General features: G+C 39.3%; 1 protein-coding gene across 1 annotated transcript; it reads left to right on the top strand.

Annotated features, from left to right (window-relative positions):
- The first annotated feature begins 11,717 nt into the window (after positions 1-11,717).
- On the top strand, positions 11,718-13,481 carry HTR1A (5-hydroxytryptamine receptor 1A). The gene has a single exon (XM_039218652.1). The coding sequence runs from the start codon at positions 11,718-11,720 to the stop codon at positions 12,987-12,989; it is 1,272 nt and encodes a 423-aa protein (XP_039074583.1). The 3' UTR covers positions 12,990-13,481.
- The last annotated feature ends 12,155 nt before the right edge of the window (positions 13,482-25,636 follow it).

The following is a 25,636-nucleotide window of genomic DNA, read 5'->3' as shown; positions in this document are numbered from 1 at the left end:
TCTTATGATATTTAATTGTGTCCTAGGCAATAATATCAATTTCAAATTTTAAAGGAATTGGTGTATTTTACTTCAGATTCTCTGACAACAATAAAATTAAGTTACAAACTAATAATGAAAGATATCTAAGAATGACTTCATTTGAAGTCATTTTTTTGGTATTTTTTTCTCCAAGTTTGTATTTAAATTCCATCTAGTTTAACATACAGCACAATATTAGTTTCACGTGAAGAATTTAGTGATTTATCGCTTACACACAACAACCAGTGCTCATCCCAAGTGCCCTCCTTAATACCTATCACCTGTTTAACCTATCCCCCCTGCTCCTTCTGGCTTCTGGTAACCTTCAGCTTATTTTTTGTAGTAAAGAGTCTGTTTCTTGGTTTGCTTTTCTCTTTCTTTTCCTCCTCCTATGTTCATTTTTTTTGTCTCTTAAATTCCACCCACATGAGTGAAATCATATGATATTTGTCTTTCACTGGCTGACTTATTTTGTTTAGCATTATACTCTCTAGCTCCATCCACGCCGTTGCAAATAGCAAGATTTCATTGTTATAGCTGAGTAATATTCCATTGTGTGTATATATATATATACACCACATCTTCTTTATCCATTCATCAATCAGTGGACACTTGGGCTTCTTCCATAGGTTGGATATTGTAAATAATGCTGTTGTAAACATTGAGGTGTATGTATTCCTTTGAACTAACGTTCCTGTATTCTTTGGGTAAATACTCAGTAGTGCAATTGCTGGATCATAAAGTAGGACTTATTTTTATGTTTTTGAAGAATCCTCATAGTGTTTTTTGGAGTGGCTACAGATAAGCAAAATAAGTCAGACAAAGACGAGTACTGTTTTCCTACCAAGAGTGCAAGAGGATTCCTTGTCTTCACAGCTTCACCAACACCTGTTGTTACATGTGTTGTTGATTTTAGCCACTCTGATAGGTGTGAGGTGATATCTCATTGTAGTTTTGATTTGGACTTCCATGATGATCAGTGATGATGAGCACCTTTTCATGTGTCTGTTGGCCATCTAGATATCTTTGCAGAAATGTCTTCTGCCTATTTCAATTGGATTATTTGTTTTCTGGGGGGTATTGAGTTTTATAAGTTCATTTTATATTTTGGACACTAACATTTTAATATGTCATTTGCCAATATCTTCTCCCATTCCACAGGTTGCCTTTTAGATTTGTTGATTGTTTCCTTTGCTTTGTTGATGCTTTTATTTTGATGTAGTCCCAATAGTTTATTTTTGTTCTTATTTTCCTTGTCTCAGGAGACATATCTATGAAGTTGCTATGGCTGATGTCAAATAAATTATTGCCTATATTCTCTTATATGGTTTTTTAAGGTTTCACTTCCCAGATTTAAGTCTTTAACCCATTTTGCATTTATTTTTGTGTATGGTGTAAGAAAGTGGTTCAATTAGATTATTTTGTATGGAGCTGTCCAGGTTTCTCAACACCATTTGTTAAAGAAACTTTTCCCCATTGGATATTCTTCTGTGCTTTGTCAAAGACTAATTGACTATATAACTGCGGGTTTATTTATGGATTTTCTACTCTTTCTATTGATCTAATGCCTATTTTTATGCCAGTACCACGTTGTTTTGATTACTGCTGCTTTGTAACTAACTTAGAGCCTGGAATTGTGATGCCTCCAACTTTGCTTTTTCAGGATTGCTCTGGCTATTCAGAGTCTTTTGTGGTTCCATACCAATATTAGAATTGTTCCTTCTAGTTCTGCGAAAAATACTGTTGTTATTTTGATAGGGATTGCATAAAATGTGTAGATTGCTTTGGTAGTATGATCATTTTAATAGTATTTGTTCTTCCTATCCATGAGCATGGAATGTCTTTCTATTTCTTTGTATGGTCTTCAATTTCTTTCATCAGTATTCAGGGTACAGGTCTTTCACTTTTGGTTAAGTATCTTATTATTTTTGGTGTGATTATAAATGGAGTTGATTCCTTAATCTCTCTTCTTGCTGCTTCATTTTTGGTGTATGGAAATGAAACAGATTTCTGTACATGGATTTTGTATCCTGCGAATTTACTGAATTCATGTTTCAGTTCTAGCAGATTTTTGGTGGAGTCTATGGATTTTCTATATAGAGTATTATGTCATTTGCAAATAGTGAAAGCTTTACTCCTTCCTTACTCATTTGGATACCTTTCATTTCTTTTTGTTTTCTGTTTTCTGTAGCTACAACTTTGTGTACTAAAATGAATAACAGTGGTGAGATCGGATGTCCTTGTCTTTTTCCTGAATTTAGGGGCAAAGCTCTCAGTTTTTCCCATTAAGGATGACATTAGCTTTAGGTTTTTCCATACATGGCCTTTATTATTTTCTGTATGTTCCCTTTAAACCTACTTTGTTGAGGATTTTCATCATGAATACATGTTGCACTTTGTCAAATGTTGTTTTCCTAGTTCCTTTAGGTGTAAGGTTAGATTGTTTATTTGAGGTTTTTCTTGCTTTTTGAAGTTGATTTGTATTGCTACAATTTCCCTTTTAGAATCAATTTTGCTGCATCCTAGAGGTTTTGGACCATTGTGTTTTCATTTTCATTTGTTTGGATGTAGTTTTTTATTTCTTTACTTCCTGGCTGACCCATTCACTCTTTGGTAGCATATTATTTAACCTCCATGTATTTGTGGACTTTCCAGATTTTTTTTTCCCAAGGTTGACCTCTAGTTTCACAGCATTGTGGTCAGAAAATATGCATGGTATGATTTGAATCTTCAATTTGTTGGCATTTGTTTTGATGGCTAATGTGTGATCTGTTCTGAAGAATGTTCTGTAAGCACTTGAAAAGAATGGTATTCTGCTGTTTTAGGACAGAATGTTCTGAATATATCTGTTAAATCCATCTGGTCCAGTGTGTCATTCAAAGTCACTGTTTTCTTGTTTATTGACTTTGTTTAGATGATTTGTCTATTGATGTAACTGGAGTGCTAAAGTCCCCTACTATTATTGTATTATTTTGTATTCATTCCTTTATATTATTATGAACTGTTTTGTTTATTTTAATGTTCCTGTTTGATGCATACATATTTACAATTTTTTATATCTTCTTGTTGGATTATGCCCTTTATTATTATGTAGTGTCCTTCTTTGTCTTTTCTTACAGTCTTTTGTTCTAAAGTCTTTGTGTTTTGGGTCACCTGGGGGACTCAGTTAAATGTCCAACTTCGGCTCAGGTCATGATCTCGTGGTTCATGGGTTCAATCCCTGGGTTGGGCTCTGTGCTGACAGCTCAGAGGCTAGAGCCTGCTTCGAATTCTGTGTCTTTCTGTATCTCTACCCCTTCCCTACTCATGCTCTGTCTATCTCTATCTCTCAAAAATGAATCAATGTTTTAAAAAAATAAAAATAAAATTAAGTACACCAAAGATAAATCAATTTAAAAGTTAACCACATTCTATATATCTATAACAATTGAAAACATAATTTTAAAAATATACCATTCACATTAGCTATCACCTATACAAATACAACCACAATAACTAAAAAATAAGGTACCTATGAAAAAAAATGTACCAAAAGCTGTTCATGCTATTAGTGGAGAAAATTTAAAACTTTCCTGAAAAGCAAGAAAGAGCTAAATAAATAGTTAAGAAGACTCACATATAAGATTTAGTATCATAAAGATATCTGTTCCTTCCACATTATCACAATTGCAAGAAAATTTCACAACAGTTTTGTGTAGACATATGGGAATGGAATAGAAAAGTTGATTCAAAGTTAATATGTATATTAACATGAAGGGCCAGGAGCAGCCAAAAAACTTTTAAGGAAGAATAAAGGGCAGATATTATGACATATTGAATTTATTTTAAGAAGTAAGACACTGTAGCTTTGGAATAGAAATAGATTAATTAAAGACAATAGAGAACCCACCAAGCTCACCTGTTATAATCATAATGTATGATGGAGGACACTCTATAAAAAAGGGAAAGGATTACTATTAAATAAATGGTTTCGGGTAATGTTGAAGTCTTACAGTAAAAAAATTGAAGCATATTCCAACCTCACATGATGTACTCAAAAGCCAAATCTAGATGAACCAAAAATGAAACTAGAAAAATTGTTGACTCTTTATGGCCTCAAGGTAGAAAAAGATTTTTTAAGCAAAACAGAAAATGCACAGAACAAAAACAGAAATATTCATTTACATTAAACTGAAAAATGTAAATTTATCAAAAGACACTTTTAAAAAGTGAAAATCTGAGCCAAAGTGTGGGAGAAAATATCTTCAATATTACAAATGACAAAAATAAATACCTATGGGGTGCCTGGGTGACTCAGTTGATTAGGCATCTGACTTTTGCTTTCAGCTCAGGTCATGATGTCACAGTTTGTGAGTTTGAGCCCCACATCAAGATCTCTGCTGACAGTGCAGAGCCTGCTTGGGATTCTCTCCCTCTCTCTTTCTCTGCCTTGCCTCACTTGCCCTCTCTCTCACTCTCAAAATAAAGAAATAAAAATAAATGTTTTAAAAAATGAATAGATAATAGACTTTAAAATCAGTAAGTCAACAACAAGAACAAAGAACCCAGTTTAAAGATAAGCACAAACTATGATCCAATAAGTCACAGAAAAGAAACATGAAACTATACTCAACCTTGATGAAGCAATGAAAACATACACATTTTTAGTGGTTGCATTAGTTTCCTTGGGCTGCCATAACGAAGTCCACCAACTGGGTGGCTTGAATCAACACAAGTGTATTTTCTCACAATTCTGGATGCTAGACACCTGAAATGATAGTGTTGGCAGAGCATAAACTCTCTGATGGGGAGACGTGTCTGTTTCTGATGATAGCCCTTGACATTACTTGACTTGTGACAGCGTTCGCTCCAATTGCTGTCTCTTGTCTTCCTATGGTGTTCTTCCCTGCTTGTCTGTGTGTCTTCATGGGGTTCTCTTCTCTTTGTGTTTTTGTCCAAATTTCCTTTATTTAATAAGAGTGTCACTCTTTTGAGTAGGGCCCACCCTAAGTGCATACGACCTCATTTTCACTTGACTACATCACAAAGATGTATTTCCTAAAAGGTCCTATTTCCTAAAAGGTCACAGTAACAGACACTGAATCCTTTATATCCTTTTAGGTAACACAAATCAGCCCACAACAGTGATCATGCAATTTTATACAACCAGGTTGGAGAAAAAATAGTCTAAATCTAGTAATGTTGAATTGAGGCATATCCCAGTAATTGCACTTTTGGATGCTTAGATCCTTGCTACCCTAAGTATGGTCTGTAAGTTAGCAAAATCAGTGTCACTCAGGAGCTTGGTAGAAGTGAGGAGTCTTCAGTCCCACCCCACATTTACAGTGTCAAAAGCTGTATTTAAGCAAGATCCCCAGATGATTTGTTTGAAAAGTATTGATCTAGTTTACATTAGTTAAAAAGAGACATGCACATGAATGCTCATTGAACTATTGTTTATAAAAGCAAATATTTGGAGAAGACTTAAAGTCTCACTAACCACAGAATGGATAAATAATTTGTGGCATCATTCATACAATTCAAATCTACACAATAATGAAAGTGAATGAGCTAGAGGTGCTTATATCAATACAGATGAATTTTACAAAGATAATGTTGAGGAAACAAAGAAAGTTGCAAAAGAATGTATAGAGTGATACCATTTCTGTACTGCTTAGTGACACACATAGATGATGTAAAAGTATGAAGTAATTCATACGAATGACAAATACTCAACTTGATAGCAAACGGGAATCGGTAGAATCATAGTATTGTACTATCATACTATTCTTCTTAAGCTTTTCTTAATCATATAAGTATTTACTGTAGTAATTTTTACAATACATTATTCTTAATTTTTGATAAATCTCATATAACGTATAATCAAGTGAAAATTTTTAAGGAAAAAATTAAGTCTAATAAATGGGAGAGTAGTCATTTGAATCAAAAACTGTGGCCTTGAGCCACTTTTACCAACTAATATATTACTGCTTCAATAGACCAAATGACACAGTAATAGACTGGTATTTTATAATCATAAGTATTGCTTTTATATAAGGAACATGTTTTAAAACAAGATTAAAATAATGCTTTGAATATTGGTTTTAGTTTTATGACAAAAAAGTTACTTGCTAAAGCTAATAAAAATGTAGGCATTTCCCTCCAACTATTGTTAGATTAATACAGTAATTGAATTTTTTTTCAAATAATCATTAGGCTGAATTTAATTTCCAGCTATCCTTGGATTAACAGGAAATATTGAGCTAATACTCCAAACATGTTTCTCATCTCAACTTTGTTCTTTTTTTAAAAAAAAAATTTAATGTTTATTTTTGAGAGAGAGAGACAGATCATAAGGAGGAGATGAGCAGAGAGAGAGGGAGACACAGAATCCCAAGCAGGTTCCAGGCTCTGACCTATAAGCAAAGAGCCTGACATGGGGCTCAAACTCACAAACCCTGAGATCATGAGCTGAATTGAAGTCAGATACTTAACTGATTGAGGCACCCAGGTGCCCCTCAACTATGTTCTTATCCTTTCAGAGTGAGCCCTAAAAATATTGTCAGTAAGCAAGCACTGTAGACCGATTGAGCTCAGGAAAGTACACTTACTAACACTTGCCACCAAATTTTCTTAATTACCTATAAGCAAAAGTACTGGCTTTTTAAAAATCATACTTTAATACATTTTATTGGGATCTATGAATTTCAATTATTTATTTTATGGTTTTAAACAAATGGTTAAGCTCCCAGAAAAAAGGGAAGAGTCCTGTTCAATAGTGATTGCTGAACTTTTGTTGACATGCTCCCCCCCTTCAGTAATTTGTGACTTAAGTCAAGAAGTTTTGTAATGCAGAGGTCAAATCTACCTTTATTCACTTGTCTTAAACTCAGAATTTTCTAAAGAATTGCAAGCTTACAAAATCCTTTAAGGAATAGGAAGAATGTCACATCCATGTGCAAATTGTTTTCACAATAAATTCTCACCTGACAGAGCTCTTGCTTTTTCACTAAACCTATTTATTCTCCACACTGTTCAGCAATTATCAGTTGAAAGAGAATATTATTTTGCATCCCTGTTACTACTCTGATTGTTTAAACTATTGGCTATTTATTGTGGCCATTTAGTCTTCACGAGTTTGTAATAACATTCATTTTACTACTGAGAAAACAAGAGGTTAGTCAACTTGCCCAAGGTCCCACAGCTAATGAATATATGTTACTTTTTTTTTCATTTCCATATGTTGTGGTTTTAGCATGTGTATTCAATGAACCAGGCCAATCTTAACGGTTCTAGAAGCACAGGCTGAGGCCCCACTATTTGTGTTTTGGTACTGAAAATCATGTGCAGTTCTGGGTCTCTAAGAAGTGCCTGATGCATAGAAATAGCAGCGAAGAAATAATACCATCAGAGGAAGGGAAATGGTGAAGACTGACACACACAAAACACGTGCTCAGTTTTGCAGGAGAATTTTTTCTCTTGCATTTTAGTTACATGTTTTATAAATGTCTAGTTAATTCTTGCTGATAATAAGAAGACCACATTTCCTAAATTATCAAAGCAAACATTTCTCTTTGAAGTTTTTTTTCACTAGTGAATTTCAATAAAATAATCCATAGTTGTGGAAGAACTACAATTGCCTTATTGGTTTACTATTTGATGACTAAATTCAGAAAGGTATTTTTATATTAAAACAATAATCTATCTTAGTTTTCACTTGAAAAAAATAAAAAATAAAAACTTTGTTTAATAGCTTTTAGAAATCACATTTTCAGTCTCCTAAGTACATTTTCAACTCTTGACTATGTAAGTTATTTCCTCATTAACAGAGAAGTCAGCCATAACTTGGGGATTATGGATACACATCAATTGCTGGGAACCCTCAGCCATTACTGAACCTTCAGTAATGATAGGACATTCAGAGTTTATAGCAAATATCTTTTTAAAATATATCATCAACTTAATATTTTTTAATCTTATGTCCCTGGTCAACGAACGACATTAAAATGCAGGGCTTGTATCAAATTTCCTGTGAAAATGTTAAAAATCTTTATCTCTCATAAACTATTTCAGAGAAATTTCACATGATGGATGATGTATTCTACTCCAGATCCATAACTGACAAGTTGCGTCTAGCAAATTCAAACAAGAAATAAAAGCAGAATGACTGCAAGGTTTGTTTGTTTGTTTGTTTTCAAATGATGTCATCAATAACATTCACTTTGAGGCTAGCTTTTCTTTAGGCTAAATTCCGAGGCCTTGAAGAACAAGAATCTAACTATCCAGATCTTTGGTTTGCACCATTTTCTTCTGGCATATCTGAGATTCTGTGTCTTTAAGGGTTAAATATAGAAGAATCCATAGAGTGTGAACATGAAGAAATGCAACATCATTGTGCTTTGAATATATATTACAGTATTATCAGTTCAATAAAGAGTTATATAATTAACTATTAGCCACTTGAAGGTTGATCCCATACTCAGTGCTGTATATCCCTTACACATTTCCATCTTCTTCATAGTGCTCATAAGAGTGCCTAACAATCTTGTCATAAATTTTAAGAAATGAAATGTTTAAAATATTATGTACATTATTCTTATGGAAAATATGAAGTATTTGTGATTTTCTCAACTTACAAAAATGCTGCATTTTTGAATATTATAGCAGAAGAGCAAGTGCCAGAGTTCATGAATATAATTAATTACAGATTTAAATCATTTTAGCATTCCTGAAAAGGAAAAACAAAACTTTCACTTATTAAACCATTTAGGATCCAACAGATGAATGGATATTGCTGCCTGACAAATTTACTGACCTATATTTATATGCACTAAATTTGACATAATTCCTATTCAAGGTTATCTTTGATATGCATATATTTACTTTTTAAATTTTAAATTTCTTTTATTTTACTCTTTACATGTTATCAACTCTATTTCCAAAATTTCATCGTTGGAGAATCAAGAGTTTAATTATTTTCCTATTATAATTTTTATACCCACAACTATACTTCATTAAAGCTAGTTAGTTCTGTTTCTGTGAGGATATTTTAAAAGGGGAAATGAGCACCTTCACAAATCTTAAGAAAGACGTCTTCAGAGTCTGTAGTCAGTATTGCTGTGTATACTTATCTCTTTCTTTTCAACGCCATGAATCATTATAAATGTCAGTTTCATTATTGTGGCATGCTGAAATGATTGAGTGGAAACTGTGCCCAGCACTATGTGTAAAACAGTCCATCTCTACACACTTTGCCCTATACTGTATGCATCAGCCCCATTAGATTTTTTTTTTTTTGATGCTTTGGTGATTGCTCTTTTGTTTGGTCTTGGGGAATTCAAAGCCTCAAAATTCAGAGCTCAAATTTAAACACAATATTAAGACTATTGCACTCTGTGATGAATCTGTGCACGTTAACTAGAATCATATCTCATTATATCTGCTTGTAGGATTGCATTCTGCACTTTTCCTTCACTCCAGTCATGCAATCAGGATGTACAAGTGGACATTGTTGTGTTGTATGTTTTTTTCCCCTATATTAGGAAGTCCATTCTTTTTTTTTTTAATTTTTTAATGTTTTTATTTATTTCTAGGAGAGAGAGAGAGAGACAGCGTGAGCAGGGGAGGGTCAGAGAGAGAGAGAGTCACAGACCGAAACAGGCTCCAGGCTCGGAGCTGGCAGTCAGCACAGAGCCCGACGTGGGGCTCGAACCCACGAACCGCGAGATCATGACCTAAGCGAAAGTCGGACGCTTAACCGACTAAGCCACTCAGGCGCCCCTGGAAGTCCATTCTTTACTTATGTTCAAATGGGATTAAATTTGCCTTTCTTGGTAAAAGAAACAACTTAGAACCTACCCAGAATAGTCTATTCATTTTCTATGTTGTCAACACCATTTGCAAAATTCAGCACTATTCCCCACCCCACCCCTTGGTGAATGTCTGTGAACGTATGAGTTCCAAAGTGCGGCCTCGTCAGCACAAAACGAACAGAGGTGAAGATGATTGCCTAGGTTCTATTAATGCCCCGTTCGCTCCTGATTAGAACTTGTAAATAATTGATGCTCTGGACTTTCAAAAAGAGCTAGAAAATAAAATAGGCTTGGTATACAAGATTAAGAGAAAAAGAGGGCAATAAAAGAAAGTTTTGAATAAAACAGAAGATATACAAAAATTAGTATTATTTCTTTAAATAACCATATGTTTCTTTCTTGAAGTTATGGGGTTGCCTCAATACTTGCTTAATTTCTGCAAGTCAAGGGTTTCTAGACGGCGCTCCAAAGCATTTGCCGGAAGGTGGCGACATAAGCCCTTATTGCCTAGAGCTGTCCCAAGTGCTGAAGCCAATTTTGGCGCTTAAGAGAAACTGTGGGCCAGCGACCAGGGGTTCCACCAAGTTCTCCCTAGAGGTTTGCAGGCTCTGGTAAAAGAAGCAAAAGGCCGTATCAAATGTCCAACGTTATTTACAGAATATTGGCAGAATATTCTCTTCTCTAAATTTACTCCTCACAAGCTGTGAAAAAAAGGTGTAATGTTTATCGAAATTAAAAAGGTAATGGGGATGGATAGGCGTGTGTGTGTGTGTGTGTGTGTGTGTGTAGAATGCATACGGAATTCAGTTTTTTCTTCATTTTGAGATGCTGCTATTTACCTGTCCATTGACATGCCCTTTATAATCCCTCTCCCCACTAATTCCCCAAGGTTAAAAATAAATAAAGCCACCGGCAACATCCTCCCCAAGGGAGTCAGGCTGGACTGTCAGAAAATGAACGGGATGGCTTCTCTCATAAGCTAAGAAAGACTTGGTCTTCTTTCCATCAATTAACAAAAATTTACAGACTAACCCAAGGGCTGTCTACCTCCCTATTCAGGCTCCATGTGGCTCCATTTCTCGTTTGGGTGAGAGGCGGAGTTATATGTTGTAATATTGGTGTGATCAGCGGCGGATCTGGTGGAAACGAATTCTGAATCTCTGCCGACAAAAAAGGGTAGAATGAAAAGACGCTTAGCTAGAGGGAGAGGAGGGCGGGGACCCAGAGGAAAGAGACACTCAGGGTTGGGGAAGTGTTAGGAGGGGAAGGTTAGCGTAGGAGGGAGGGACACTGTCAGAGCTGTCGGAGCGACACTGAGGGATAAAGAAAGGGGAGTGAGAAGCAAGAGGGAGACGGAACGAGGTGTGAGAAGGAAGCGGGAAAAGGGGGGAGATGAGGCTTAAGAGAAAGAGAGGAGACTGGAGGAGAGAGTGGGAATGAGGAAGGGAGAGAAGCAGGAAGAGGAAAGTCACAGAGTGACCGTAGAGGACGAGGTTTCTCTATTCCAGATACTTCTAAGATTGAAGATGGTTTGCTAGTGGGGAAACTCCAGCTCCGGCAGCCAGTTGGGCAGCGGCAGAGTAAAATGGACAGTGAGAAACAGACGTTCCAGCCACCCCTCCGCCGCGCAGAGGTCCCGGAGCTGTTCTTTGGCGAACTCCTTTCCCGGCTGGAGTCTCTGAGCCTGCTGGACCAAGGGAGCCCAGGGAGCTCCTAGAAGCTGCTCCTCGGAGATGCCCTCGCCAGAGCAGTAAGAACTTCCTGCTTGAGTCCCGACATCCCCTCCACCTGAAACTCCCCTGGAGAGAGAGAGAGAGAGGGGGGTGGAAGACCCCAGGGGGAGGGGCGAGGGGGATCCTAACGCAGCTTTCTTCCCTCCCCCTCCCCCCCGCTGGGCGCGCAGGCATGGATGTGCTCGGCCCTGGACCGGGCAACAACACCACCTTGTCCGAGGGTCCCTTCGGGACAGGCGGCAACGCTACTGTCCTCTCCGACGTGACCTTCAGCTACCAAGTGATCACCTCTCTGCTGCTGGGCACTCTCATTTTCTGCGCGGTGGTGGGCAATGCGTGCGTGGTGGCCGCCATCGCCCTGGAGCGCTCCCTGCAGAATGTGGCCAACTATCTCATCGGCTCTCTGGCTGTCACCGATCTCATGGTGTCGGTGCTGGTGCTGCCCATGGCTGCACTGTACCAGGTGCTCAACAAATGGACCCTGGGACAGGTCACCTGTGACCTATTCATTGCCCTGGACGTGCTGTGCTGCACCTCGTCCATCCTGCACCTGTGCGCCATTGCGCTGGACAGGTACTGGGCCATTACGGACCCCATCGACTACGTGAACAAGAGGACGCCCCGGCGCGCCGCTGCGCTCATCTCGCTCACTTGGCTCATTGGCTTCCTTATCTCCATCCCGCCCATGCTGGGCTGGCGCACCCCCGAAGACCGCTCGGACCCCGACGCGTGCACGATTAGCAAGGATCATGGCTACACTATCTATTCCACCTTTGGGGCTTTCTACATCCCTTTGCTGCTAATGTTGGTTCTGTACGGCCGCATCTTCCGAGCTGCGCGCTTCCGCATCCGCAAAACAGTCAAGAAGGTGGAGAAGAAGGGAGCGGACCCCCGCTTTGGTGTGTCGCCAGCCCCGCAGCCCAAGAAAAGCATAAACGGCGAGACTGGGAGCAGGGAATGGAGGCGGGGCGTGGAGAACAAGGCAGCGGGGGCTCTGTGCACCAATGGCGCGGTGAGGCAGGGTGACGATGGCGCCGCCCTGGAGGTGATTGAAGTGCACCGGGTGGGCAACTCCAAAGAGCACCTGCCTCTGCCCAACGAGACCGGGAGTATCCCTTGCGCCCCCGCCTCCTTCTCGAAGAAGAATGAGCGCAACGCCGAGGCCAAGCGCAAGATGGCCCTGGCCCGAGAGAGGAAAACGGTGAAGACGCTGGGCATCATTATGGGCACATTCATCCTCTGCTGGCTGCCCTTCTTCATCGTTGCCCTGGTCCTGCCCTTCTGCGAGAGCAGCTGCCACATGCCCACCCTGTTGGGCGCCATAATCAACTGGCTGGGCTACTCCAACTCCCTGCTCAACCCTGTCATTTACGCCTACTTCAACAAAGACTTCCAAAACGCGTTTAAGAAGATCATCAAGTGCAAGTTCTGCCGCCGAAGATGATGGGCGAGTAGTTGGCGAGTGGGGCTCGCCCCATCCTCTCTGCCCTCTGGAATCAACACCTCTGATAGTCTGCTACAGTTTCTTGACTTTCTCAGCTGCTGGGTCCGCCGCTTCCACACTTCATCCCTCCTCCCCCGCCCCCTAATGCCCTGCTGGGAGGGAGTGCGCTTTGGGCAGAGCCCTTAAAGGTGAGGCCGGAGGGCCTGGGAAACTACCTGGATCTGTGAGAAGCGACCCTGGCTCACACTATGGCCTCAGAATCAGTTTTGATCCTTGCAGTCGCCTCCTCCCTCTTCTGCACCCCGCACCTTCGCGGCGGAAGTTTAAGCCTCAGCCATTTAAGGCAAAAAAAAAAAAAAAAAAATCATCTACACAGAAAAATAAACTGTACACTCAGCCGCCGCGCCCACTAACAGCTCCCACCTAATCACCCCACTGCTAGAACTTGAATTGAAGGTTCAGAAGTTTGCTTCATCTAGTCCCAACCCTGCCCCACACTCCTACCTTAGAAGCTCACTCCCCCCCCCCCCCAGTTTCATCCTTCTTTTGAGCTTCCCTGTACACCCCTCGCCAGTCCCTAGGCGTGGGTTTGCTAGGAGGGAAAGGCTGGAGGGTCTGTTTTTCCCAGTGCCTGTGGTGTCCCTGGGAACCCCCGCTTCCCTGTGTAGACTCGCTGAATAACTCTTGCGCACAGCCCCATGCTCTGTTTTCTTGGATTCCAAACCAGTGGCCAGAAGCTGTCTCTTAGAGTGGACTTGTAAGTACAAGTAAGGCTGGGCCAGTGGGGGAGAGCGAGGCGGGAGTGAGGGACGATTTTATCCGTGCTTGCCTTGGTGTCAGCACTCGCCAAAGAAACTGACCATCAGTGGGAAGGGAGAACGGACTCTGTATAAGCTTACGGCCAGTCTGCAGATTCTGGCCTCGCCACTTACCTACTGCAGGCTATGCCGGCCAGCCAAGGTGTGCGTGCTGGGGACGCCCAACGGCCTAAAGGTTCGCACGCCTACCCAGCCAGCTGCTGTCTGCTTTGCACTTGGCGCGCGCGCGCGGAGAAGTAACTCGAAACAGAGCCATTCTCCTGCCTATGCCGCGGGACGCGCAGAGGCGCGGATAAACAACAGGGTTTGAGAAAGCAGAGGGAGCTAGGTCAGGCGGGAAAAGAGACACCAGGACTGGTGGTCTCTGGCTTTTCAGAGGAAAGGAACGTCAGTGCGCCGGGGTCCAGGCTGCAGATGACGCTCCCCGTGAAACCTGAAAGGGTAGTTTGATCCCTAGTGCAGACTCTTTCCGCCTAACTCACCCCTTGTCCTGTTGGATAGTATAGTTCTGTTTAGCGCATCCTAACGCTACCTGGGATTTGTTCTGCAGGACGTCCAGGACTTGTAGCTACTGGGACTTTGCTTTCCAAATAGAAATTCCGGGCTTCCAATCCAATGGGTCCTGATAGGTTTAGTACTGTCTGTAACCTCACAGACGGTTACTTTAAATAATGGGACCCCAAAGACTAGTTAACTAGTTAGGGGTGCTCTCCCTTAGGGGTCCCCGAGAATCTTGTACAGGGTTATTTTCTCTCCTTGGCCTGATGTGAGCCACAGGTCTAGGACAAACCGGTTTCTTGCCATTTGAATATGTGGAGCACTCCAAGCTTCCTCCCCCACAAAAGTTACTTTTGGCCTTGCCATTCCTGCTGAGAAACTAGTTATAATCTTTACTGCCCCCAGAAGGGAAGTTATTTTGGTGCTCCGTTTGAATGTAAATTTCCATCCACAGGACTGGGATAAAGAGATTTGTTAGATGTAGCCTCTAATTTTCTGATGAATAACGGTTGGGTTTTACTGTAATTGCACAAAGTTATTGGTTTTTACTGCCCTCTCCCTTCAATTGTACCTTTTGAATGATTGTGTCTGCTCTTTTGAGAACAGTGTTGCAAAAGCTGCCAATGGAAAGTTCACTTGTGTTTATAAGATTAAGGTGAAAAGACAGTTCTATCACTGAAGCCATTTTATTGTTTGTCAACTGAACAAAGCCTCTGTTTGATATCTTTTTCTCGAACTGAAACTGAGAGTGAGCATCATAACCCATTAAGACAGAGAAAGTATAAGAACTCTGAACGCTCAGTGGATGGTATGTTTATGCATATGTAATGGTGATAAGGGGCTAAGGTGGAGAAAATAAGGTAGATTTCTTCAGCCCAAAAATTATTCACTTGATAATTCAGTTTCATTTTTGCTCACAGTAATTCCAGTACAGCTGTATGGAAAAAAATGCACTTTTCTGTAAGTCTTCCTTAATTTTTCAACAGATTATACAGATAAAATAATACAAGCTCAAAATTTGCTTATCCAAATTATGCCTTGGCCAGCAAGTATTACATAAGAAGTGTTGAGTCTTCCATTTACTTGTGTCTTTTACAGCACTATATGACAATGGTTTCTGGACATGAATTCCTCCGGCTTTGGAAGAATTACATGAAAATGGGGAAGGAGCATCCAATTGCAGTATAATTGCCAAGGCAATAGAGAAATTTGGGGAATAAGTGCATAGCAGTAAACAGCCCCTGATGCTTTTTATTTCTTTTAGTATTTGTGTTAAGATAAAGTATATATGCATTAAAATTGGCCTTCACTCTTCTCTGTGACAATAAAAGACTTTATTAATGGTAATGCTACAATAAACTGATATCAGTAACACATGCATCTTTATTTTAATCAGAATTACTGTCTACTTGTATTTGAGTTATTTGAAAATTGAAGTTAAAAATAGAGTTATTAGGAAAAGATTCTGCTATACAAATCAGGGATATGACACTTAGGAAAATAAATTCAGTTTTTAGCACTGAAACTCATTCTAAAGGAGTGATTTCTTTTTTGAAAAAAATCCTATCTTTGAGAAAAGGAGGTCACATATCATCGTTTAGGCACAAATCTATGAATTTTCCCTGAGTGACAGGTACAGTTAGGACTTAGCCATCTGTCTAATTAATATGGACAGGGTTGAGGGCATGCAGCAGAAAAATGGAGCCCCTGTGAAATCAACAAGGCCCCATCCTGCCTTTTTAAAGCAGTAGACAGTCTGACCCCCCTCCTCTGTCTTCCCCACCACCTCCAGCTAGAGGAAAATGGCCTCCCCTGGTTTCAAATAAAGCAACTCATTGTTCCGGGGTTTGTCAGGCAGTTAAAAGTGGAGAAGCATTTTCCTTCCTCTCTGGGTCTCGTTTGATAGTGGGGTTCTGCATATAAGACCTATGTTAAAATTATTTTTATGCTCTCCTTTCCCCTAGTGGAATCATCAGTCGGTGATGCCTCTTACTTCCCACGTTTTAGTTAATTCCACTGGTTTCTGGGGTCAGAATGATGGCTGGAGGGCAAGGTGAACCCAGGTACACTGTAAGGGGAAAGCAAAGGTCAGGCATATTATGGCCACAGAAGAGTGAACCTCTGAAGATGCCAGAAGTCTTGTTCAGGCAAATATGTATATGGACATATTCACCCAATAATGAAAAGTAAAGACAGAGGAATTGAGAGAAGGAAAACAGTCTGAAATTTCTCGTATGAAAACTGTTTCATAAATGTGTCCCTGACCTTGAGTCAATTGATGCATTTGGAATACTTGTCTTTTAAAGATTCTTTTTGGCCCTTGGTCTCTGCTCTGGCATCTCTTCTTCCAAGGGGGACGATGGCTTTCTGTTTTCTACAGGCCTGCCTGAGTGTCTATCATCACTCACACAGAGAAAGAAAATTGTTATCATTCACTTCCAGTGTGACTAACAAGCCTGGATAACAAATTAGCAGCCACCACGTGTCAGGCTCCAGTAAATAAAGTTGAAATATGGGCCTGCAAATTAATGTAAGATGCTTTTGTCACCTCGACAGTGTTTTCAACCTACTTGTCTGTAACAAGCTACTAAGGCTAAGTAAACATTAATGGGAGAGTATTAGTATCGTCTAAACGGCACAAGTCACAAGACTTTGGCTCTGTATGAATTCAGGGGACAGAGATCACTGAGAGAGGGGAGTGGGTAGGAAAGATTAAGCAGGGAAAGCTGTGTAAAGCCTCCGGGATTGAGCTGTGGGCACATGGATTGTGGGTGGTAACGAAAAGGCAGACAGATATACTTTAGGAGATACCAAGGACATTCTGATCGCTTCTTGTTAAGTGAGGGCCTGGGATAAAATTTGCGTCTGGAGTGCTGGATGCTGGTAGCCTGGGTTGATTGAGGAAGTGGAGAACCTTGGGAAAGATGGGGGTTTATGGCTTCCATGTGTTATCCAAGAAACTAGATAAAAGGAAGAATGTTCTGACACAGTAAGGGCAGAGCATATGAGTAAGGAGAGAATCATTAAACCATTAAAGATTAACAACAGATTGATCAGGGTTAGTTACAAGACAGAATAATTCATACTTCTGTAATGTTTAAGTTTTTGCCAAGTGATTTTCATTCAATATACTATTTAAATTTGAGGTAGCAGATCCTTTCAGAAATATCAATTAGACCACTTTAGCCAAAGCAGAGGATTCACACAGCACTGGGTAAATATAGAAGAAAGGGCTAGAGGAGTGTCTGGGTGTTTCAATACGTTAAGATTCCAACTCTTTTTTTAAAAAATTTTTAATGTTTATTTTTGAGAGAGAGAGACAGAGAGACAGAGTGAGAGTGGGGGAAGGGCAGAGAAAGAGGGAGACACAGAATCTGAAGCAGGCTCCAGGCTCCCCACAGAGCACAGAGCTCCATGCAGGGCTCAAACCCATGAGCCATGAGATCATGACCTGAACCAAATCAGACGCTTAATTGACTGAGCCACCCTGGAGCCCCAAGACTCCAAATCTTGATTTTGGCTCAGGTCTTATGACCTCATAGTTTGTGGGATCCAGCCCCATGTAGGGGCTCTGTGCTGACAGCAAGGACACCGCTTGGGATTTTCTTTCTCCCTCTCCCTCTGCACCCCCGACATGTGTGCGTGCATGTGTGCACTCTCTCTCTCTCTCTCTCAAAATAAACAAACTAACAAATATTTTTTAAAAAGAGGAAAGTGCTAGAGATCATACGTGAAATTTTTATATTTCCAGATTATAAAGCTAGAACTATACTTTAAGTCACTGTAAATCACTGAGAATGAAGGCAGAAGTTCTGTTTGAAGCTCATTTCAATGACACAGCTGTGAAACAATAAAGACCTGAATGGGAGATATTAGCAGAATGAATGGAAAACAAGTTAGACTGTGAAAAAGTACATCAAAGGAAGAACTGGCAGGATTTGGTGTCTGGATATGGGGGGAGAGGGAGGTGAAGATGCCAAGGAGGTTTTGCACCAGAAGTGTGGGCAAATGATAGAAAAGGGGAAGTCAAAAGTTACTTCTCCTCCAAGTCTCTGCTTTTTTTTAGCTTTATCTGTAAATATAAAAAGGCTTTGTTTCCCGCTAAGAGAATTTCCAGATGGCAGGGGCCTGCTGGGAAAGGTATTAATACATGTCACAGCATTTGAACAGTCTGTCATTTGGGAGAGTATGTGAGGAATGCCACCTCTAAGAAGCAATGCTTGGATCAATACCCTGATTGTTGATGTACTTTTTTTCTTTTAGTAGAATCTGTTGTTTTTTAGAGAGGCCACATTTCCAAGGTGCTACAGCAGCCTTTCAAGACAGGTAACCCAAAGGCATCATTATTGGCAATGTGTTAAGGATACACAAAGTCCAGAAGATAGAGTCTGTCCAGTGGACCAAATGGACAGCAGAACGATCCAGTTTGCTCTTCAAGTCCAGTTATCAAGAACCATAGCAGACCTGTCTGGTCTGTAAACAGGTATTGCTAGAAAATCTAGATGCAGGAGGCGAAAGCATACAATGGGTTGTTTCTGTCTCCCGTCTCACTTTGCTCTGTGGCAATGGCAGGGATGGGGAAATGAGGTGGGTCCCCAGACACTTCATAATTGATCAGTTATTTCTGCAACACTTATCTGTAACACTGCACCATGGCCCCGCTTCCAGAAAGTTCCCCAAGCCAAGTTTCAAGCAGATGCCTTGCATTGGCAAATGGTTGTTCTGTTGTGTCTGAGCTGGATTTAAGTTTGAAGAAAGGGAAACAAACAGGCTGGCTGGGACAAGGGACAGGGAAAGGAAGGAGTAGACAATAGGGCTCACCTATCTTACAGGTTATATAGCTGTGGAGATGGAGGAGAAAGTTTTGAAACTTCTCTAAGTTCCTTGGATGAGAAGCATTTTATGAAATATGGTATGCTTCACTGTCTCTGGAAGCAATTAGCCCAACTTTGCAAGAGCTAAGTAAGAGAGAAGGCAAATGGTGAAAGCTCATTTTAACTTGAAAGGAACAGTAGAGCAGAACTCCAATTGCAACTATTCACAAACAATGTAGTATCTTGCAAGCATATACGGATTATAAGGATTCCTAAGGAAGAAGAGGCAGTATATGAGGCACTATGTCTGGTTCAGACATAGTGGACACGTGATTCATTCTTTCTTTCAACTAATATTTCTGGAATATCTGTATATATATACATATATATATATACAGTGGATATAGCAGTGGACAAATCAGAGGAAGCCTCTGTGGTAGATTTTTTTGTCAAAATGCCAGAGTTATAGGCATGTGTCCACCTTTTTGGCAACGTGATTTTTAGCTTCACCCAGGAAGACTCGGAGGCTTTCCCACTGCTTGAATATGGGTTGGGCCTTGTGACTTGGTTTGACCAATAAACATGGCAGAATTGATGTAACCATGCAATTCATGAGGCCTTGCACCTGCTACATGGTCCTCAGAATCCTGCCCAACCACCATGGCAACAGGCCTGTGCTCATTTACTGGAGACCAAGAGATTACCTGGAGCAGAGAAGACTCGTCCTAATGGAGGTTATCATGGATGAGCCAGATCTCCACTGTCTCAGAAGCTGATTACAGATAGAAGGGTAAGCACAGCTCACACCAGAGAAACCTCCCACCTTCATTAATTACCGAACTGTCAAAGCACAGACTTGTGAACAAAATAGATGGTTGTTATTGTAAGGCACTAAATTTTGAAGGGAATTTGATATGCTGAAAAGGCTAACTGATACAGTCCCATGCCTTAAAAGAGTTTATATTCCAGAGATGGAAAGAGAAAATTAACAATAAAACCACATGTATATGTTCCATATCGGATGGTGATTAGTATTAGGGGGAAAAAATAAACTAGAGTATGATATATAGCAAATGCTGAGATGTAGGGGAAGAGTGATGCCATTTTTTACAGGATATTCAAGGAAGCGCTTCCTGGTAAGGTAACATTTCAATGGACACCTTCAAAGAGTTATCAGAGGCTTGAGGTTGAGGCTTGTTAAAACTAAGCGCTTGAACAAATAAATCTTAAATCTTATATGATTTACTATGAAAACTATAAAGGGCATATTTCCAACAGGAAACACCAGGAAATTGAAGACTTCGGAATTTGTGTGCTCAAATTCTAGAATTTTCTCAGTTCCTCACAGCAGATTCATTTAGGTTGAACGTATTAGTATTTAGCCTCTTAGGGGCTAGGTCACAAGAAGTCCTGAAAGGGGTCTTACTGTGTCTCATATAGTTCTCTAATCCGCAAAGTCTATCATAGACTCTACATAATGGGAAACAAACAAACAAACAAACAAAAAACACCTGCTTTTGGCAAGCCAAGTCACCAGAATTTAACTTCCAGCTATGCCACTACTGACGACTTGCTATGTTGTGTAGTTTTATTTTGAAAACAGGTCTATTGAGAAGTGTTTCACATTCTTTACATATACTCATTAGAGTACACAATTTGAAGGTTTTTAGTACATTCACAGAGTTAGGCAGCTATCTCTGCAATCCAATTTAGGGAATTTTTATTATCCTTCAAAATAAGTGCTATAACCATTAACAATTGCTCCTTATTTCCCACTAAATCCTGAGCCCTATGCAATCACTAAGCTACTATCTATCTCTATCACTTTGCCCATTAAGAGCATATAATATGTGGTCTTTTGTGATGGGTTTATTTCACTTGGTATAATGATTTAAAGGTTATCCACGCTGTACAAATTGACCTTGTACCAGGTATCAATATTTTATTTTTTTGTTTCCAAATAACATTTAATTTTATAAATCTACTACATTGTATTCATTCGTCCATTAATAAACATTTGGGTTGTTTCCACTTTGTGGCTACTATGGATAATGCTGTTATGAGAATTTGCATACAAATTTCTATGGAGGCATGTTTTCATAATCTTGGATATGAAACTAGGAGTAGAATTGCTGAGTCATGGGCTAGCCATCTGTTAAAAATTTTAAGGAACTTAATAAGTGTATTTCAAGGTGGCTGCACCTTTCTGCATTCTCACCCACTATGTAAAATGGCCCCTTCCGAGGTCTTTTTGCCAGTACTTGTTATTATCTGTCGTTTGTATGACAGCCATCCCAGTGTGTTTGAAGTGGTATTTCTTGGGGGTTTTTATTTGCATTTCTCTAATAACCAATGATAGCAAGCACCTTTTCATGTGCTTATTGGCCATTTGTATGTTTTATCTAGAGAAATAGCTGTTCAAATTCTTTTCTCATTTTTAAACTCTGGTGGTCTTTTTGTAATTGAGTTGTTTTTTTTCTATTTTCTAGATACTACACTCTTATCAGAAGATGCTTTGTGTATTATTTTCTTCCATTCTATTGTCTTTTCCCTTTCTTGATGTTACCATATGCAGCAAAAGTGTTTTTACTTTTGGTGAAGTTCAATTTATCTATCTTTTCTTTTGTTGCTTATTCTTTTACTGTTGTATCTAAGAAGGACACAAACGTTTACCCCTATATGTGTTTTTTTTAAAGAGTTGTATAATTTTAGATTTTACATTTAAGTAGTTGATCCATTTTCAGTTAATTTTTCTGTGTGGTGCAAACAAGTTACACAACTTCAGATTTTTGTAATTCCTGTACCATTTGTTGAAGAAATGACTATTTTTTCTCATGGAATTAATTTAAGCACTCTTGATGAAGGTCAGTTGAACATGTATGTAAGTGATTATTTCTGGACTCTGAATTCTATCACACTGATATATATGTGTGTCCTTACTCCAGTATCACATAGTCTTGATTACTATAGCTTTGTAGTAAGTTTGAATATCAGAATATATAAATCCTTCTATTTCATTCTTTTGTTTGCAAGACCGGTTCAGTTATTGTGTCCCTTACATTTCCATATGAATTCTACGTTCTGCTTGTCAATTTCAGGGGAAAAAAAGGTAGCTGAGATTTTAATAAGGATTGCATTAGATCTTTTGTAGATTAGTGTGAGAAGTATCATCATCTTAACGGTATTACATCTTTGGATTTATGAACATGGAATGTCTTTCCACTTATTTAAATCTGCTTCAAGTTACTTTTTCTTAATGTTTATTTTATGAGAAAGAGAGAGCGTGAGCAGAGGAGGGCCAGAGAGAGAGGGGAACAGAGGATCTGAAGAAGCCAACTCTGCACTAGCAGCAGCTAGCCTGATGTGGGACTCGAACTCACGAACTGTGAAATCATGACCTGAGCAGAAGTTCGATGCTCAACTGACTGATCCACCAAGGTGCTCCTATGTCTGCTTTAAGTCACTGTAACAAGGTTTTGTAGTTTTCAGAATGTAAGTCTGCATTCATTTTGTTGAATTTATTCCTATGTTATATTCTTTTAGATACTATTATAATTAATATATTGCTTTCTTTTTAAAAAAATACTTAAAAAATTTAATTGAAGTATAGTTGATATGCAATGTTACATTAGTTTCAGGTGTACAACATAGTGATTCAGCAACTCCATAGGTTATGCTGTGCTTCCCACTAGTGTAGGGACCGACTGTCACCATACAATGCTATTACAATACCATTGACTATATTCCCTATGCTGTACCTTTCATCTCATGTGACTGATTTGTTCCATAACTAGACGCTTATTGCTTTCTTTATATCATTTTCTTTTTTTTTTTTTAATATTTTTATTTATTTCTAGGAGAGAGAGAGAGAGACAGTGTGAGCAGGCGAGGGTCAGAGACAGAGGGAGACACAGACTCTGAAATAGGCTCCAGGCTGAGCTGGCAGTCAGCACAGAGCCCGACACGGGGCTCGAACCCACTAACCGTGAGATCATGACCTAAGCGAAAGTTGGACGCTTAACTGACTAAGCCACCCAGGCGCCCTTCTTTATATCATTTTCAAATTGTTCACTGTATAGAACTCAGTAGATTTTTGAGTATTGATCTTTTATTCTGCAGTCTTGCTAACTTGTTTATTCTAATATATCATTAGTAAATTTCTTAGGCTTTTCTGTATGCAACATAGTGTCATCTGTAAATAGAAATAGTTTCACTTCTTTTTATCTCTCTTGGTATGTATGCCTTAATTCATTTTCTTGCCCAATTTGTTAGCTAGAACCTGGTCATGTTGGGAAAGCATTCTGACTTTTGCCATTATATATGCTGTTTTTCATAGCTGTGTTTTATCAGGTTGAGGAAATCTCCTTGTTTTCCTACTTTGACGATTTTTTTTTTAATCCTGAAAGGGTGTTGGATTTTTTCAAATGCTTTCTTAGATCAACTGAGATAATCATGTGTTTTTTTTTTCTTTATTCTATTGATATGGTGTATTACATTAATTTATTTTCAGATGAGAAACCAACTTTACATTCTTGGGATAAATCTCACTTAGTCATAGTGTATATTTCTTGTTATATGTTGCTGGATGGGTTTGCTAGCATTTTGGGGGGGTTATATGTGTATTCATATGAAATATAGGTCTATAGTTTTCTACTTCTGTTATAGCTTTGTCCAATTTTGATATTAAGATAATACATCATTTTTAATTATTAGAAATACTGTGCATATGTCACATTGCAAACGTGTAATCATCACCTATTTATGAACATGCACCAGCAGTTCAAGGTTTAGGCGGGATTGACCACGCATGGACGTGTTAGAAACACCCTAATGCATTTTAGTTCATGTGGGTCACCACAATTCTAGAAACAACCCCCAGTGGTCATTGATGACATTAACATTACTGTTCATGCTTTCTATTTGGTTACAAGACCCTTTCTGAGTAGGACAAATAGACTACATTTTCTGATGTTTCTTCTTGTAGGGTGTGGCGATGAGGCTGGTGGCAGGCTAATATAATATGTTCAGAGTGATATCTCACCACTTACAGGATTGGACTGTAGACACCTCCATAATTATCTTTTCTCATATGGTAGGTAAATGGAGAGGACTCCCCAGACAGAGAGGAGAATTGGGGCCACAGGTGTGAGGAGTCTGGATCTCTAATTCTCTATGTAGATCAGAGTCTTTCCCACAATTCCCACTGCTCCCCACACAACCAGCCTTTGACTGTGATATGAGCAGAAATAAAAGCCAAGTTTAATTTAATTAAGCTGAGATTTTTAGATTTCTTACACAGAAGTTAGTCTACCCTGATCAATATATCAAAACAAAATATAAAATACCCTGACGTGAGGTATCACTAGATAACTGAGGTGACTGCCAGCTGTTTTTCATTTTGGTCAAGGTCACAGACCTGCTAGGAAGAGATGAACAGAGGCCAAAATGACACACCTTTAGTGTATATTCTCAACATTGCTGGGCAGCGAAGAGGAAGCCTTGTGCCCATCACTAATGTCTTAGTTCAGAGACTTAGTTTTGCTCTGGCCTTAGTTTTGTGGAATGCATTTACATTAATGCCCCTGAGCCACATCTTTGGGTCTTTGGAAAATTATACAGTAGACACAATTCATTTTCAATGCCTTTTCTTTTCTTTAAGGAATCCTTTTCTTTCATTATACTTTCTTCATTAGGCCCTCAAAATTTGCACTAAGTCGCTCCCCGTGAAATTTTATTTACCATTCCTTCAATTTTGGATCATGCCAAACGTGGTAGAGGAGCAAGCCAGTCCAAGAGAGACAGAACATTGCCTACATTGACTAGCAGTCACAAGATACAATAATAGCTTTCCTTTCATCACTTGGACAATTGAAAGGGCTGCTTTCTATATTCTGTAATAGATAGTACTAATTGTTATGGCATTATACAAAAAAATGAAAGGACTATAGAACACCTTATGATTTGGTTTATTACCAGGGTTATAGCGTATATAAATTATCCCAAAGGAAATGAAATTACCTGCACCATTCTTTTTCAGTGACAGTTTTCCAAGCTCATGTGTTTATACATGTAAGTTGATGACAATAAGATGAAAAATGGCCAAGAAGCTTCCCTATATTACCACATGAGATTACTTAAGAATTCTCTAGCAAACTAGAGTAGCCAATTAAGCAATCTTAAATGGCTACTGAAGTAGAGGAGCCTAGACTAGTATGATGGAGGAAGGATGGATATGGGAGTGATTAATAACAGAGGGCTGCAAGGAAGAAGCTGAGAAGCCTGCAAGATGGACTGGGTGTGAAAAACGCTGTTTGAGAGGAACCCACCATTCGAGACTGGTGATGATTGCAACAGATTAGGAATAAGGAAATGAAGAACAGAAGGTGCTACTTTGTGAGAGAAGAAACATCTCCTTTAGAAATTTCCAGAATTCAGTTTTACTTTTAAAAAGAGGAAGAAAGCAGCTAAAGGGAAGGTTGGATGACATCAACATTTCTTTTTCTTTCAGATAAAAGGA

This window comes from Hyaena hyaena, unplaced genomic scaffold (genome assembly GCF_003009895.1).
Source record: "Hyaena hyaena isolate Hyena2069 unplaced genomic scaffold, ASM300989v1 scaffold_768, whole genome shotgun sequence".
NCBI lineage: Eukaryota > Metazoa > Chordata > Mammalia > Carnivora > Hyaenidae > Hyaena > Hyaena hyaena.
Note: the sequence above shows the minus strand (reverse complement) of the source record. Positions and strands in the feature narration are given on the sequence as shown.

What these genes read in the sequence shown, in the direction of transcription:
- HTR1A (XM_039218652.1), top strand. Translation starts at nt 11,718, where the DNA reads ATGGATGTGCTCGGCCCTGGACCGGGCAACAACACCACCTTGTCCGAG.